The sequence below is a fragment of the Carcharhinus amblyrhynchos genome, chromosome 7, assembly GCF_965287045.1.
Source record: "Carcharhinus amblyrhynchos chromosome 7, sCarAmb.v2.hapA, whole genome shotgun sequence".
Classification (NCBI taxonomy): Eukaryota; Metazoa; Chordata; class Chondrichthyes; order Carcharhiniformes; family Carcharhinidae; genus Carcharhinus; species Carcharhinus amblyrhynchos.
The window spans coordinates 26,066,710-26,083,189 of NC_137330.1; the positions used below are offsets into that span (position 1 = coordinate 26,066,710).

Genomic DNA, 16,480 nt, shown 5'->3' on the forward strand with positions numbered 1-16,480 from the left:
ATAATTAATCAGTAGCACTAACAGCATTTAACATCTGTTGTTTTGAATTAATTTATTAGTTATGATCATTCAGATTTTTGTTTGTAGCAAGTTATCTCTGCAAACATTAACTGTGATTAACTTGACAGCCCAACTTGTTGGTGGTTGTCTGACCCCCCCTCTATACCCTTGCTACTCACTCTGAGTCCCAACCCAATCTCTCCACCCCCACTTACCAGTCACCCAGTTCCAATCTCAGTATCCCAGCACAGCCCTTTCTCACTGAGTCATCATCTTCCAGCCAAGGCTTCCACCTTCCTATACTGTTCTCTCCCTCAGTAACCTTCTATCAGTCCTCTATGCCTTCACAAAGAGGGTGGCTGAGAAGAAAGGGGTTTGAGGTGGGTAAGTGAGGTGCCCGTTGTCGTGAAGCCCAGGGCACAAACTATGATTTTATGAGAGGATCTGGTTCATAATATTACATCACATAGAGGGTGTGTATGAGGATTTGGGACTCACCTGATTGCCCACCATATGAAGACAAAAGATTTTTTTGACAGAGTGCCACTAATTGCTAGTTCTCTTTCCCAGCTGCAGTTGGTGGTGGGAATGGGTATTTCACATTGATCGTATTACCTCAAGGATGGAGCACAGTCCATACTGGGACTGATCTCTTCTTTTCCTGAATACAGTAAACAAAACAAAACCTTCTCCTGTCCTTGATTGAGTGATGTATTGAATGCAGACACAGGAATGTAATGTGGAACTACACAAAATGCTGGTTGGACCACAGCTGGAGTTTTGTGTGTATTTCTGGCCACTATATTATAAGAAGAACATAATTGCTCAGAGAGAATGCATAGAAGATTTGCGAGGCTTGGGCTTGAAAATTGCAACTGTGAGGAATGATTGGATAGGTCAGGATTGTTTTCCTTAGAACAGAGATGGCTAAGGGTGACCTAACTGAGGTGTATAAAATTATGAGAGGCCTAAACAGGGAAGACAAGAAAGACTTGTTTCTCTGAGCTGAGGCGTGATTTACTGGGGGGGGTGGGGCCTGGGGCCTTACATTTGAGGTGATTGGAAGGAGGATTAGAGGGTTCATGAGGAAAAACCCTTTTCACCCAGAGGGGTTCACTTCCTAAGTTGGTGGTTCAGATCAAAGCATGCTCAACTTATTTAGAAGGTACCTGGATCTGCATCTGAAATGTTGTCACCCTGCAATGCTATGGGCCAGATGCTGGAAAATGGGATTAAAATGAATGGTTAGCTGTTTCCCTTTTTTGGCTGGCAGAGGCACAATGGGCTGAATGGCCTCCTTCTGCACCATAACTATTCTATGGTTCCATACTGATCCCAGAAGTAAGGAATCCCACGATATAAGTGTAAAACGACCATTTCCTAGTCATTATAGGAGCCAGTCTGAGCGAAATTTACCGAATATTTCCAAGTTTGGATGAGGTCAGCCATCTGCTGCCAACTGTACTGATCTTTCACTTATCACATTTACATCAGTCGAATTTGAAACCAACCCTGGAATGGAAAAAAAGCCTAATGCACTGGTCAATCACATAAGGTTATTTTGAAAAGTTCTTACTGTTTTGTATTCTTTCCATGTGCGTTGAAAATCGGTCTTGCCGTCTTGACGGCGTTGTACTACAGTCCATCCTCCTCCATCAGATTCCATATCGCAAAATGCCTATTGTAATACAATCAATATATCACAGTTGTTTTCATACAGTTCTTAGCTTCTTGGGAAATGTTCAATTTAGCATCTATTGTTATTGTCACGAGGCAGTTTAGGAGATGGGTACCAATTTTCTTTTGAAAAACATGCTTGACTGAATGTGCTGAAACGTTAGTACTGTTGCTCTCTCTATGGAGAGTGCCAGATGTGCTGAGTCTTTCCAGCATTTTCTGTTTTTATTTCAGATTTCTAGCATCTGCAGTATTTAACTTGCTGATGCTCTTAACTCATTGCCTCAAATTGCTTCCAGCTCTAGTTGTAGACTTGTACTAATTTGATGTAATGTTTGTAACATGTTTCCCCTCAGTTTTATCTCAATCTAAATTAAGAACAAAACCTGCAATTGGATTTTTAGGCTACTTTCTCAAGTGCACGTTATATGGAAATTTCACCTCTCCATTATTACTGCACTGAAGTCCTAATTAATAGCTTTGAAGTGTACTTTTCTGATTAAATTAAATCTTAACATTTGACACAACGTAATAAGGGCTCATATGGGAAAGAGTCTGACTTTACCATTGTTCAACACTAAAATCATAGAATGATACAACGCAGAAGGAAATCATTTGGCTCACAATGCATGTGCCAGGTTTTGAATGAACTATCCAATTAGTCCCACTCCCCTGCCCTTTCCCATAGCCCTGTAGATGCCGCCCCTTCAAATATTCAGCCAATTCCCTTTTGAAAGTTAATAGTGAATATGCTTTCACCATCCTTTCAAACTTGAGATCCTTGATCATCAAAACTCACTTTGTAAAAACATTTCTCCTCATCTTGCCTTGGGTTGTTAGCCAATTCTTCAAAATAGATGTCTTCTGGTTACTGACCCTTCTGCCACAGAAAATTGTTCCTTCTTATTCACTCTGTTACAATTCTATTAATTCGCCCCATAACATCTGTGCTCTGAGGAAAACAATTCTCATTTCTCCAGTCTCTGTGTAACTGAAGTTGATCTGTTAAGTAACATAAAATTTAACCAGAGACTTAAACACAAATATCTGGACTGCCACTCTTGTGCAGTGATAAATGAGTGTTGTGCCTTCATTTGGGTAAAATACTGAATCAAGGCCCAGTCCGCTTAATTGAGCAGCCATAAAAGATCTCATGGCGTTAATTCGAAGAGGAGCAGGGGAATTATCCTTTGTGTCGAGGCCAATACTTATCCCTTTATCAACGTAAGTAACACAGATATCTGGTTATAATCACATTGAGTTTTCTGTCTGCAAATTGTCATACTTCCTACATTGCAACAGTGGCAACATGTTACAAGTAGTTTATTGGAGAGTCAAGAGAACATGGAAGATGTTATATTAATGTAGGCCTGACTATATTTCTTTGTAAAACATCTGTGTTAACTGAAAAGCTTCTTGATGTAGACCTAAACAACAAAACACATTGAGAAGCTAACGAGTATTCAGATTTTCATTTTCTGCTTTGAAACTTACTGAACAAGAACTTCTAAATCAATTTGTCAAAGCTAACTGTTAAAATTCAGCATTGGAGGCAGTGAGGTAAAGTCACTTTAGTCTCAGACGACTGTGGGCTGCTCTCTCCTTTGAGTGGGAAGAGCTGACTGGTAGTGATTTAAACTGAGGATCACCACACCTCAGTTGAGGGGCAAGGTTCAGAATAACCCCAACTGACACAGGAATTGAACCCACCTTGTACTGAGTCAAGACTGGGCAAACGTCACATTATGAAGGAGATACATTTTGGATAGATATCAGAAAATAATTCTTTGTACAAAGTGATCAACAATTCAAATAAACTTTCTGATAACAGTTTTGGCAGATATATTGAAATCATGGAAGAAACAACATTAGAATGTTACAATTGGATAACATTTGGCTGTCTAAGTGGATGAATCAAAAAGGGCCAAGTACCCTTCCTAAATTGCAATTATTTTGTCATCTTGTGAAAATGCACAGTTTTGATGGATCACCTTCTTTAATTGAGTAAAAATGATTCAGTACAGCTAAGCTGAACTTATTAGGCAGATGTTTGTTCTGCTAAATCACAGTTTACATGTCCTTCCAAAAGGATTACTTTGCTCCTTGATAATCATCAATCTAATTGCAGATGTTCTGGCAAGTGTTTCTGACTATTTGGAACCACACCATGTCAATATTGTACTTGGCTGGAAAACACAGTGAGTGATTTGATGCCTACTTGTTTTAGAAAAGTCTTTGAATAGAGCAATTAACTGTCCACCATTTTTAGCAGCGAAGTTCCCAGTACTAGTTTTGTTTTGACAGTTTGGTGAAGCTGTGTAATGCTTTTTAGAATAATAAAACATTCTTAACAGAAAAATAACCATCTGAGAGCCTTAAAAAATAATCTCCCCCAAAAAGAAACACAAGTTAATTTATCAATGAAGTAACAATAGAGTAAATCACATCTGTTTCTCACTTGAGCAAAGAGGTTTCTCGAAATGACTTGTACTCCATGTCTATGATCATGGAACATTTATTATCTCTTATAATGGAAGGAACCTCATTGAATGCATAATTGAAATTAGCTTATAATTGTAAATGCCAAACAGTGTCACCCCCATTCCTCTACTTCTGATGGTAGCAGCAGCTCACGTTTCATTTCAACGCATAGGTTCAGAGATTGACATGGCAGATTCCATGGATGATGGGGGTAGGGATTGGAAACCTTGGAGTCTAAGTTTCCTGAATAACATATCATGGAGGTGATTTCCCCCAAAAGTGCCGAATTGGTGGGAAAGCTGTTCTAGATCACGACTGTTTTTTCAATGCAGCTTCAGACCTGCATCTCCCCAGTCTGTACACTGCAGAGATCCCAATCGTGACTATCATTAAAAACCCAGGAGGGGCAGAGCCTATTCACGCCAGAGTCGGAGAGCTCTGGAACTCTGTGCGTGCGCAGTAGCTCCAATCTGTCAGTCTCTCTCTGTTTGCTGGCCAGCCCAGGACCTTCATAATGCTGCCCCTCCAGCCTCCCCGCAGCCCGACTGCAGCACCCAGAACAATTCCCAGGCCAGCTCTGCCCCGGAGCTCCCTGCTATCCAGCCCGCCCCCGCAATTGTGATCCTCCACCTCCTCACCCCAGCAGACAACACCCCACCACCCCCACAGCTCACCCCAATTGCTGTCCTCGCTCCAGCCCAGATCAATCCCAATACGGAGTCGCAATGGGATCCCCCACCCCCACCAATCCCCCCAGGCCTCATCCACAACAGGCCCCACCCCCTTGCCACTGCCAGCTGCCCAGTGGGCAGTGCCAAGATGTCCCTGGATATGGACACATTACCCCTCGGGCAGTGCCGGGGGCATAACCTGGCACTGGTAGGGTGCCTATGCCCAGGGGACACCATGCCCCCCACCGTTTAATCCCCCGGGGGGCTCCGATTGTCCCCCCCCTTCATTCCGGCAGGGTCTCCCGCTCATTCCCCGAACATGGGGACGTACTCAAAACTCTGCCAGGATGAAGTACTCCTGACGGTGGGAGATGCTATCGGGCCCAGCAAGTTCCATGCTGGCCCGATAATCAGATGCAAAATATATTTAAAATACATCATAAAAAGATTCAAGTGACTTACCTCTCTTCCCACCACTTTCCAGTGAGGCCTTGACTGCGCCAGTTCTCTGGGTCTGGGAGATGCATATACGTTTCCAGTACGTGCGCAAATCTCGCAAAATGGCCGACAAGCGATTCTCCCAACTGGATCCACCAGAAAATTGCGGGTCGTGATGGGAGAATCAGGCCCCATATGTTTACTTGTCATTGACAAGTTCCCCGCTCAGAGGTCAGTTTGATTGACAGACTTGACTTCCACTTGAAATGGGAGATTACTGGAATAGTCCACAGGATGAGGCAGGCCTGATCCATGACCCCGTTGGTGGGGGGAGGAGGAGTCAAATTCCCTGTGGGGAGAGGATTGATCCTCAACCTTGAGGGTCTGTCTATTGGAGGGGAAGTTTGCAGTGCACAGGGAGATGTAATTCTGCTCCTCCTGGCGCATAAGCAGTGATATGACAGCATTTGCCTTCTCCCCGAAGCTATCCTCACCTCATTTCAGCTGCCAGGTTTCCTGACTGTAAAATCTACACAGCAGGTAAATGAGAGGCTAACAGCCTTATTAAAATGCCAACCCACATCTGTCAGTGGGTTGGTTGCCTGCCCCTTGTCCCGTCTCCATAAAACATAAAGCTGGGTGTGCTGGAGTTCAGGTGATTGAAATTTTAACATCTGACCTGAACCCAATGCAAAAATTCAGCCCCAAGTTTCTCTTTCACCTCATGGAAAGTGTTAGAGTTCTCTTGGGTGACAGAAATCGAAAGGCACTCAGTCGACTCCTTTTACACAAACAGCGCTGGACACCATGCATCCAATGCAAGGTCTTTAATCACTTGTGCACAAGGAGAGCTCACAATGGCCAACAGGGGATGGCCGGGGCAGCTCTGAGATTGTAGAGAAACAGGTCAGCAGTTATAGGCAATGACAGCAAATCAGGAACAAGAGATTTTTCACATCTTTCATTGACATACATGTCCACCAGGCATAGCCTTTTGCCCTTTCTTAGTTAATAGAAAACCAATCCCTCATTCGCATAATATGTCCCCATATCTTGCTATTTGGTAATTGTCATGGTAACTTGTTCTTTGTTTTCATCCTGCTGTCCTAGCCTGGAATGCAGTGTTTATGGAACAAGGTTTTAGATATACTCACTTTGTCCTGCATATGTCAGTATTGGCCTGACTGAAGGCCACGTTTGGCTAATAATAATTTTCCATCACTTGACAGTTTTTTTCAACAGTTACAGAACTTAAATTTTCGCAATTATTGTAATCTAACTTCCACAGAAGAATGAGCAAAAATATTCCTGGATGCACCACAGAGCTGCAAAACTCAGGGGCTAGGAACCTTTGAACAGACTTTGGAAGCAAAATTGAGGAACGTGAACTTACTATTTCTTTTTTTTTCTCTGTGGCAGAGCCAGAGCATATGAGACTTCTGTGTTGCACAGAGGCACAGACCAGACAAGGATTTCAATTTGAACAAAACCCATTTAAACTGAGGAGTACTGAATCTCCTCTACCCTGTGTAACCATGATGTGGAAGTGTCGACATTGGACTGGAGTGGCACAGTAAAAAGTCTCACAACACCAGGTTAAAGTCCAACAGGTTTGTTTGGAATCATGAGCTTTCGCAGCATTGCTCCTTCAGGTGTCCCCTGATGAAGGAGCAATGCTCCAAAAGCTCCTGATTCCAAATAAGCCTGTTGGACTTTAATCTGATGTTGTGAGACTTCTTACTGTGCTTACCCTGTGTAAGTTATGACTGTTTCAAGGGAAGCTTTGAAGAGAACAGAACTGCAAGTAGCTTGAATGTCCAGGAAATCACTCAAGCACCACCAGTGAAGGAAATCGATGTTTAACCTGCTGGTCGATGCAGCCAGCATCCTCTTCAAGCCTCCCAATAAATTGATCACATCCCCTTCCATCCCCACCCCCAGTTTCCAAATCTAGTCTCGTTCGCCCTTTCTTGTTTCAATGAACCGTTAATCAGAATTAAACTTCTCCACAGGCACTCCAGTTTAACACTTCCAACACACCTGAATTTAAATATGACCACAGTGATCTGACAGCCATAATTTTTAGAAAGTTCTGGGAAAAAGCATGGGTGAATTATGAAATCATTTTTAAGAGATCATTATAGAACAAATGTGTTGTAGCCAAGAAGTGAAATGCTTCTTATTGAATAAGCACTTTACTATTTTAAAAATGGCACTTAAGATTTTGATGTTAATATGTTCCTTTAACATTTTTTAAAACATCCTTGCACCACTTTTATTTGTTTCAACAGATTATTTGGAACACCCAGGTGTTGGGTGCATTATATGGCGTGAAACTGAGTTTATACAGTTCAGGAGGATTCCAGACTCAGATTCTGGGTTATGATGAACTAATTAATTTCACTAGAAGGAATGAAGGGAGTGTGACACTCTTAATTGTTCACTCATGACCTATTTGAAGCATAAACATTGATAGGTGTGGATTCAAGACAACATGGTTCCCGTGTGCATGCTTGAGCTGCCAAACACTGGTGTAAGTCTGAGCTCCTTACATGCCCAAATCTCTCTGTGAGTGAGTCATTTTGTGCTGATTTCTAACATTGGCTTTCTTCAGTTCAGCAAAGCATATTACCACATCTGAGCTTTGGCAAAGGGTCATCTGGACTTAAAACGCCAGCTCTTTTCTCTTCTTGCAGATGATGTTAAACATGTTGAGATTTTCCAGCATTTTCTCTTTTGGTTTCAGATTCCAGCATTCACTGAAATTTGTTTTTATATATTACCGCATCTCACTGGATGCTCTCTGTTTGCCACTGGAACTCAAAGAATTGGTCTCTAATTTATTTTTGTGGATGGAATCCTATGTGTTTGTTCCAGTGTATACTCAACTAAAGGTGTTTCTGTCACTCAAGTACTTATTTGTTAAATTTGTATAGTATCACATAGTATAGTCTCAATAAATTTATGATTTGCTTCCCAATTCTCCCTTCTGCTCTTAATATCCTAATTGTGTCTCATTTTGGTATTAATTTTAATTTGTCATTAGCACTGGTTGCGTTTTATATTGGTGTTATCTTCGCGAATATAATTGCCCAGATCTTCAGTTTCCCAGAGGTTGTACCCCAGAGGTATCCCTGAAGAGGTGCTGCGGGGCACCTCAGAAGTCCCCATACAAGGAATTACTCAGGAAGGTTAAACCCTGCACTTGGAACTGTCCAAAACATTGATTTAAACCAGAGATTTTGTTGGTTCTGACTCTCTGAGCAGAATTGTCAGCTAGGAATAGTTTGAAGGATTAAAAGTACTTCTAATTGCTGGGGAACTATAATGTTGATACTCCTTCCCCAGACTGGACTTCCCAGCTCTCCCCGCACCCCATGATTACCCACCTAATCATGTTCAACCCTCCAACTACCCTCCCCAACCCCACCGACTGCATCCCCCACTTCCCTGACTGCTCCCTCACTGTCCAACTACGCCTACCTTCCAAAATATCCAATTACATCTTGACTCTAGACCACTCTCCTGACATCCTCCCAACTGCTATCCTGACCACTGAACCCACCTCCGATGCCACCACCCAACCCCATAACCAACCTAACCCCTCACCCACTTGCCCCATGTGCTAACCTCCTCCCTGGCTTCTCAAAGTGACTGGGATCTTTAAACACCTGCTTTACAGCGGCTAACATTTTTTTATTCATTCAGGCCTCGCTGGCCTAGGCCAGCATTTATTGCCCATACCTAGTTACTCTTGTTCAGAAGCTGTATAAAAGTCAGCCACATTGCTGTGACTCTGGAGTCACGTATAGGGCAGACCAGGTAAAGATGGCAGATTTTCTTCCCTAAAGAGCATTAGTGCACGAGATGGACTTTTACAACAATTGGCAATGGTTTCTTGGTCATCATTGCACTTTTAATTCCAGATTTTCTGAAATCGAATAAAATTCGAGCAGAATAGCTACCAAGGAAAAGCTGTAAAAAGGGGGTGTGATTCACTTCCCCTGTTACTGCTGCCCAGCACTGAAAGGAATCCAGTACACGTTTCTCATCAGGTCTGGGATGAGAGGTATGCAGTTCCCAACCTGGACAAGTACAAAGGAGCGGATCAGTGGTTCGAATGCAAGGATTGGCAGTCCGACCGTAGGGAGCAGCAGCCTGACTGATTGTAATTCCACGGAAGTTCTGCACAATTATATCTTTTTTTTCTCCTCTCTATAGCTCACCTTATACATAATGCACTGCTCTTTCCACAACACCATACACCAATGTTCTACATCAATAAATAAAATCATATAAAAATAGGTTAGTTTATCCACTATCAAAAGTTAATTATATTACCAGCACTGAGCAGGAGAAGAGTAAAGTAGTAAAATAAAATAAGCTGAAACCATACCCGCATCAGGATCCTTTTGTTACTGTACTGCAGCACATCACTCTTAAGAATCAAAGCCTTTTTCAATTCTGTCCAATCTAAACAATTCAATATAATCCTAACAAATCATGGTCAACTGATTATTCCTTTGCAGAATGCTGTCCCATTGAGACTTAGTTTCTTAGTGTCATTTTCACCAACTCATGATCAGATGGTTTCTTTCTGATTGCAGACTACATTTTCTTTCATCAAAGGCTCAGTGCGATAGGCCTCCTCAGGCTGCCACTGTAGTTAAGGTATGCAGGCCCTCAGGCATCCAGGTTTCCTACAGCTTTCTCACATCAACTTTGAATGACCCATTAATGGTTGTATCAAGCAGTCAAAAGATGATTTATTGGGCCCATGAAACCCTGCACAAACCAGGATTGTGAAGGTCAAAGTTTTATTTTACACACATTTTGAGTCGAAATGTCCCAAAGAAGGAAGAGTTATCCTATTGCTGCTGACAGATATGAGAGCTGATGTTTGTACATTATAGCACAGTTTTAGTGCTGTCAGCTGCTTGACTCTCATAAATTTGAGCACCAAGTGGTGTGTCCTTTTAAACAGGCGTTGGCTGATCTGAGTGGCATCCCATCCATGGATTTCTTGTGCACCTCAGGAGCTTTCATTTGAGCTACACTGAGCTCAGATTTCAGAAATGTTCTTCCCTTGGAAGACAGGAAGATTTGTCTTGATCTCCAATGCTGCTGTTCTGCACTCATTCTTCTCAGAAATTCTATCACTTCAAAGATTTTCATGGCTATTTCATGGTTTGGCAATAGCTCAAAATTTGATGTTATGTTGAATGTTTTTTTTTAAGCTTTCACTGCTTCCGTTTTTCTCCTGGATTTATTGTTGTCAAACACTTTGCATTTCCCTCCACGTAATTTCACAAAGCACTGTCGGGAGCAACTTGATATCCTCCATTTGTTAGAGCAGACAGCATATAACATCGCTTTTCAATCTGGTACATGCAGCATCATTAGATATCTGCCCTTCAAAGGCAACTGCTTTTATCTGTTAACCAAATAGTATACTATTTCTGTTGTTGTCACAACTCAGGTGTCGCAGCTTTTTATGTTCTGAATTTTGTTTTGTAAGTGCATCAGATTGGCTTAGATTTCATATCAGATGAATTTCAAAGTATTAATACATTAGCAATAGCTATCAATTATGTTTTTAAATGTTAACTGAATCAGTACTGAATCAGGCTTGTTGCCCTTGTAACTCCTCATTGCATGAGCTATCTTATAGTAGTCCTGTGAGTGTGCAATTCCTATCCATCTCCTTCAATTGTTTGATCCAGTCTCATGAAAATTTGTGCCTCATGAAAGAAAGTATAAAACAGTGAAATATACTCCAGCGGCAGACTATGTTGGAGTCACCCTCTTAATTAGTTGCCCATTTCCTTGATGAAAGTTAATTCTGTTGCCTGAAGATGAGAAGTCTCACAACACCGGATAGAAGTCCAACATGTTTATTTGGTGGCAAAAGCCACTAGCTTTCGGAGCGTTCACTGCTCCTTCGTCAGGTGTGTGGGATTTCAGTTTACAAACAGGGCATATAAAGACACAAACTCAACTTACAAAATAATGATTGAAATGCAAGTCTTTCCAGCTCATCAAGTCTGAAATGTACAGACAGGGTGAGTGGAGAGAGGGTTAAGCACAGGTTAAAGAGATGATTATTGTCTCCGGCCGGGACAGTTAGTGAGATTTTGCAAGCCCAGGCAAGTCGTGAGGGCTACAGATGGTGTGACATGAACCAAGATCCCGGTTGAGACTGTCCTCATGCGTGCGAAACTTGGCCATCAGTCTCTGCTCAGCTACTCTGTTGTCGTGCATCATGAAGGCCGCCTTGGAGAACGCTTACCCAAAGATCAGAGGCTGAATGCTCATGACCGCTGAAGTGTTGCCCAGCAGGAAGAGAACGCTCCTGCTTGGTGATTGTCGAGCAGTGTTCATTCATCCATTGTCGTAGCGTCTGCATTGTCTCCCCAATGTACCATGCCTCAGGACATCCTTTCTTGCAGTGTAACAGGTAGACTACATTGGCCGAGTTGCAAGAGTATGTACCATGTACCTGGTGGATGGTGTTCTCATGTGAGATGATGCCATCCGTGTCGACGATCTGGCATGTCTTGCAGAGGTTGCTATGGGAGGGTTGTCTGGTGTCTTGGTCACTGTTCTCCTGAAGGCTGGGTATTTTGCTGTGGACAGTGGTCTGTTTGAGGTCATGTGGTTGTTTGAAGGCAACAAGTGGGGGCGTGGGAATAGCCTTGGCGAGATGTTTGTCTTCATCAATGACATGTTGAAGGCTCTGGAGAAGATGTCTTGGCTTCTCCACTCCGGGGAAGTACTGGACGACAAAGGATACTCTGTCTGCCGTGTCCTGTGTTTGTCTTCTGAGAGAGTACGTTTTTTGCTATGGCGCATCGGAACTGTCGATTGATGAGTCGAGCGCCATATGCTGTTCTTAGGAGGACATCTTTCAGCATCTGGAGGTGTCTGTTGCAGTCCTCCTCATCTGAGCAGATCCTGTGTATACGGAGGGCTTGTCCGCAGGGGATGGCTTCCTTAACATGTTTAGGGTAGAAGCTGGAGAAGTGACGTTATCTGTGGGCTTGCGATACAGTGAAGCGCTGAGATGACCATCCTTGATGGAGATGCATGTGTCCAAGAATGCAACCGATTCCGGAGAGTAGTCCATGGTGAGTCTGATGGTGGGATGGAACTTGTTGATGTCATCATATAGTTGCTTCAGTGATTGTTCACCATGAGTCCAAAGGAAGAAAAAGTCATCAATATATCTGGTGAATAGCATTGGTTGAAGGTCCTGTGCAGTGAAGAGGTCTTGTTCGAACCTGTGCATGAAGATTTTGGCATGTTGAGGTGCAGATTTGGTCCTCATGGCTGTTCCATGTGTCTGGATGAAGAACTGGTTGTTGAAGGTGAAGACATTGTGGTCCAGGATGAAGCAGATAAGTTATAAAATTGCATCTGGAGATTGGCAGTTGTCGGCATTAAGTACTGAGGCAGTTGCAGCAATGCTGATCAAGACATTTGATCCGGATCTTCAGAGCATCCTCCATGCTTTCATCCCACATACTCTCCACGTTGCAGATCTCTACTGCCTCCTGAAGATACACAAGGCAAACACACCTGGCCGTCCCATCGTATCGGGCAATGGGACCCTGTGCGAGAACCTCTCCGGTTACATCAAGGGCCTCCTGAAACCCATTGTACAAAGAACCCCCAGCTTTTGTCGCGACACAATGGACTTCCTACAGAAACTCAGCACACATGGAGCAGTTGAGCCAAGAGCACTCCTCGTCACAATGGATGTCTCAGCACTCTACACAAGCATCCCCCACAACAACTGCCTCAGTACTTAACGCCAACAACTGGCAGTCTCCAGATGCAATTTTACAACTCATCCGCACCATCCTGGACCACAATGTCTTCACCTTCAACAACCAGTTCTTCTTCCAGACACACAGAACAGCCATGGGGGCCATATTCACACCTCAATATGCCAACATCTTCACCGCACAGGGCCTTCATCCGATGCTGTACACTAGATACACTGATGACATTTTCTTCCTTTGGACTCATGGTGAACAATCACTGAAGCAACTATACAATGACATCAACAAGTTCCATCTCATCATCAGACTCACCATGGACTACTCTCCAGAATCGGTTGCATTCTTGGACACATGCATCTCCATCAAGGACGCTCACCTCAGCACTTCACTGTACTGCAAGCCCATGGATAGACTCACAATTTTCCACTTCTCCAGCTTCCACTCTAAACATGTTAAAGAAGCCATCCCGTACAGACAAGTTCCATCCCACCATCAGACTCACCATGGACTACTCTCCAGAATCGGTTGCATTCTTGGACACACGCATCTCCATTAAGGATGATCATCTCAGCACTTCACTGTATCGCAAGCCCACAGATAACGTCACTTCTCCAGCTTCTACCCTAAACATGTTAAGGAAGCCATCCCCTGCGGACAAGCCCTCCGTATACACAGGATCAGCTCAGATGAGGATGATCACAACAGACACATCCAGTTGCTGAAGGATGCACTGATAAGAGCAGGATATAGCACTCGACTATCAATCAACAGTTCCGACGCGCCACAGCAAAAAACCGCACTGACCTCCTCAGAAGACAAACACAGGACGTAGCGGACAGAATACTCTTTTGTCGTCCAGTATTTCACAGAGCAGAGAAGCTACAACATCTTCTCCAGAGCCTTCAACATGTCATTGACGAAGCCAAACATCTTGCCAAGGCCATCCCCACACCCCACTTCTTGCCTTCAAACAACCGCACAACCTCAAACAGACGATTGTCTGCAGCAAACTACCCAGCCTTCAGGAAAACACTGACCACAACACCACACAACCCTGCCGCAGCAATCTCTGCAAGATTTGCTGGATCATTGACACAGGTGCCATCATCTCACATGAGAACACCATCTACCAGGTACACGGTACATACTCTTGCAACTAGGCCAACATTGTCTACCTGATTCGCTGCAGGAAAGGATGTCCTGAGGCATGGTACATTGGGGAGACCATGCAGACGCTATGACAACAGATGAATGAATACCGCTCGACAATCACCTGGCAAGAGTGCTTTTTCCTGTTGGGGAACACTTCAGCAGTCACGGGCATTCAGTTCTGATCTTCGGGTAAGCATTCTCCAAGGTGACCTTCACGACTCACGGCAATGCAGAATTGCTGAGCAGAGACTGATAGCCAAGTTCTGCACATGTGAGGACGGCCTCAACCGGGATCTTGTGTTCATGTCACACAATCTGTAACCCCCCATTACTTGGCTGGGTTTGCAAAATCTCACTAACTGTCCCAGCTGGAGATAGTCCACATCTCTTTAACCTGTGCTTAACCCTCTCTCCACTCATTTGTCTGTACCCTTAAGATTTGATTACCTGTAAAGACTCGCATTCAAACCATTACTTTGTAAATTATGTTTGTGTCTTTATATGCCCTATTTGTAAACTGAAATCCCACTCACCTGATGAAGGAGCTGCGAGTGCTCCGAAAGCTAGTGGCTTTTGCAACCAAATAAACCTATTCGACTTTAACTTGGTGTTGTGAGGCCAGTGTTTACCCCAGTTCAATGCTGGCGTCACCACATCATGCCTGAAGATGACTCATCTCTCCAGGCACAACAACAGAAGAACACCTTCCTGTTTTAAATACACTATTACCATGAGCAATGCTGCATGAGATTCAATTTAAATCTGCAATTGATAAGCACTTCCACATCTGAGAAGTTCCCTTCTGAAATGGCAGTTAAATTGCTATTGGTCTGGAATTTCATTTACTTAATAGTAACCTCAAAGGATATCAGAGCAGGGTGAAACCTCACATAGTATAATGTTCTCGTTCTTATAAAAGTATTATCTGACTTAACAAGAGCAATAACAAGGGTAATCAATACAGCACAGAAGGAGGCCATTCAGCCTTTGCAGCTCCGTTAGCTCATCAGGAGCACAATGCAATTAGTCTCACCACTCTATCCTTCCTTTCACAGCTCCGAACTAAATTATATTGCCTCACAGTTTTCTCTGCATGCATGTATCCAATTTCCTTTTGACTATCACTCGTGAACTTGTTTCTCTACTATTGCCACATAAATCTCAAATAAATAATTTGAGATTTTACTGTTAATTGTGTAAATGAGTGATATGAAAAAATAATAAATGACTCAAACAAGAAATACCACCACGTATGTATCAATATCAACTAGATGCATAAAACTTGAAGTTACATGGCCAAAGCAGATCAACTTCTATAATTTTATATCTTTGTGTTTTTTGGTTGAGTAACAGGCACTCAAAAGTACACAGTAATTTGCATTTAAACAGAATCATTAACATAGAAAAACACCTGAAATTGGCCAAAAATCAACACTGTGAAAAGAAGGAAGATATTCAAAGGGGTTAACGAAAGTTGATGAAAAAGGTAAATTTTAAGGAAGACCTGAAAGGAAGAGAGGAAGTGAGAAACAGTGATTTTGAAAGATGTACTTGCTGGTCATGAAACTAGATATTGAATCATCAGTATATAACTGCCTTCGTATTGTCTCATTTAACATAACGGTTCTATTCACCACTGCAAATGAAATGAGTTTTTGAGTATTTGCTATATGTTCTATGAAGATAATTTCTTGACTGTTGAAAGAAAAGAAAGGTAATCTTTGAAAAGCTGCTTAAAATCAATAGTGATGACATGAACTTTGTTCATACTTGCTCATGGTAAGTTTTGTGAAAATGTAATAAATGGCCATATTTCATGGTATCTTCAACCACTCAGAGCGCTGAGCTTTCACTGACAGCGTTTACCTGTATTTGTTGAGTAGTGTTCGGTGCAAAAAGTGTATAGATCCCAGTGGCTCGAAGTCCTGATTTGTAAGCATCAGCACAGTCTTTAAAGTGGATTTGTTCCTCTTTCGCGAAAAATGGGCTTTTGACTGTAGAATAAAACAAATAGCAATTTTGTTTAGATCTGAGTCAACATTTTAAACAGTATTGTTTGCATGCTGCACTGAGTCATTTAAAGAATTTACACAAACTATGCAGCTTCATTTAATCATTGTGAATTGAGAGTTGGTGCTTGATTCTTCCAAACAAGTTTGGTAGTCAAGTAAATGGAGTTCTCTGAAGGAGTTAAAGGCCACAGCAACTGAAGTGGGAATATTGTTTTACACTGGTCAAGAAAATAAATGTTGCAAAGGTTTAGTTATTAGTGTTGGA

The 16,480-nt window shown here is 42.6% G+C and overlaps 2 protein-coding genes across 3 annotated transcripts in view; one reads left to right on the top strand and one right to left on the bottom strand.

Annotated features, from left to right (window-relative positions):
• mcph1 (microcephalin 1) overlaps positions 1-16,480 on the top strand; it is a 315,247-nt gene that overhangs the window by 161,095 nt on the left and 137,672 nt on the right. The gene's annotated exons all lie outside the window — the stretch shown is intronic.
• The window catches only part of angpt2a (angiopoietin 2a), a 106,957-nt gene that overhangs the window by 37,069 nt on the left and 53,408 nt on the right, over positions 1-16,480 (bottom strand). For both annotated transcript variants that reach the window (XM_080192033.1, XM_080192032.1), the window contains 2 exons: positions 16,070-16,197; positions 1,577-1,678 (listed from right to left, as the gene is read on the bottom strand). In XM_080192033.1, coding sequence (XP_080048159.1) covers positions 1,577-1,678; positions 16,070-16,197 — 230 coding nt within the window. The remainder of the gene's footprint in view (positions 1-1,576; positions 1,679-16,069; positions 16,198-16,480) is intronic.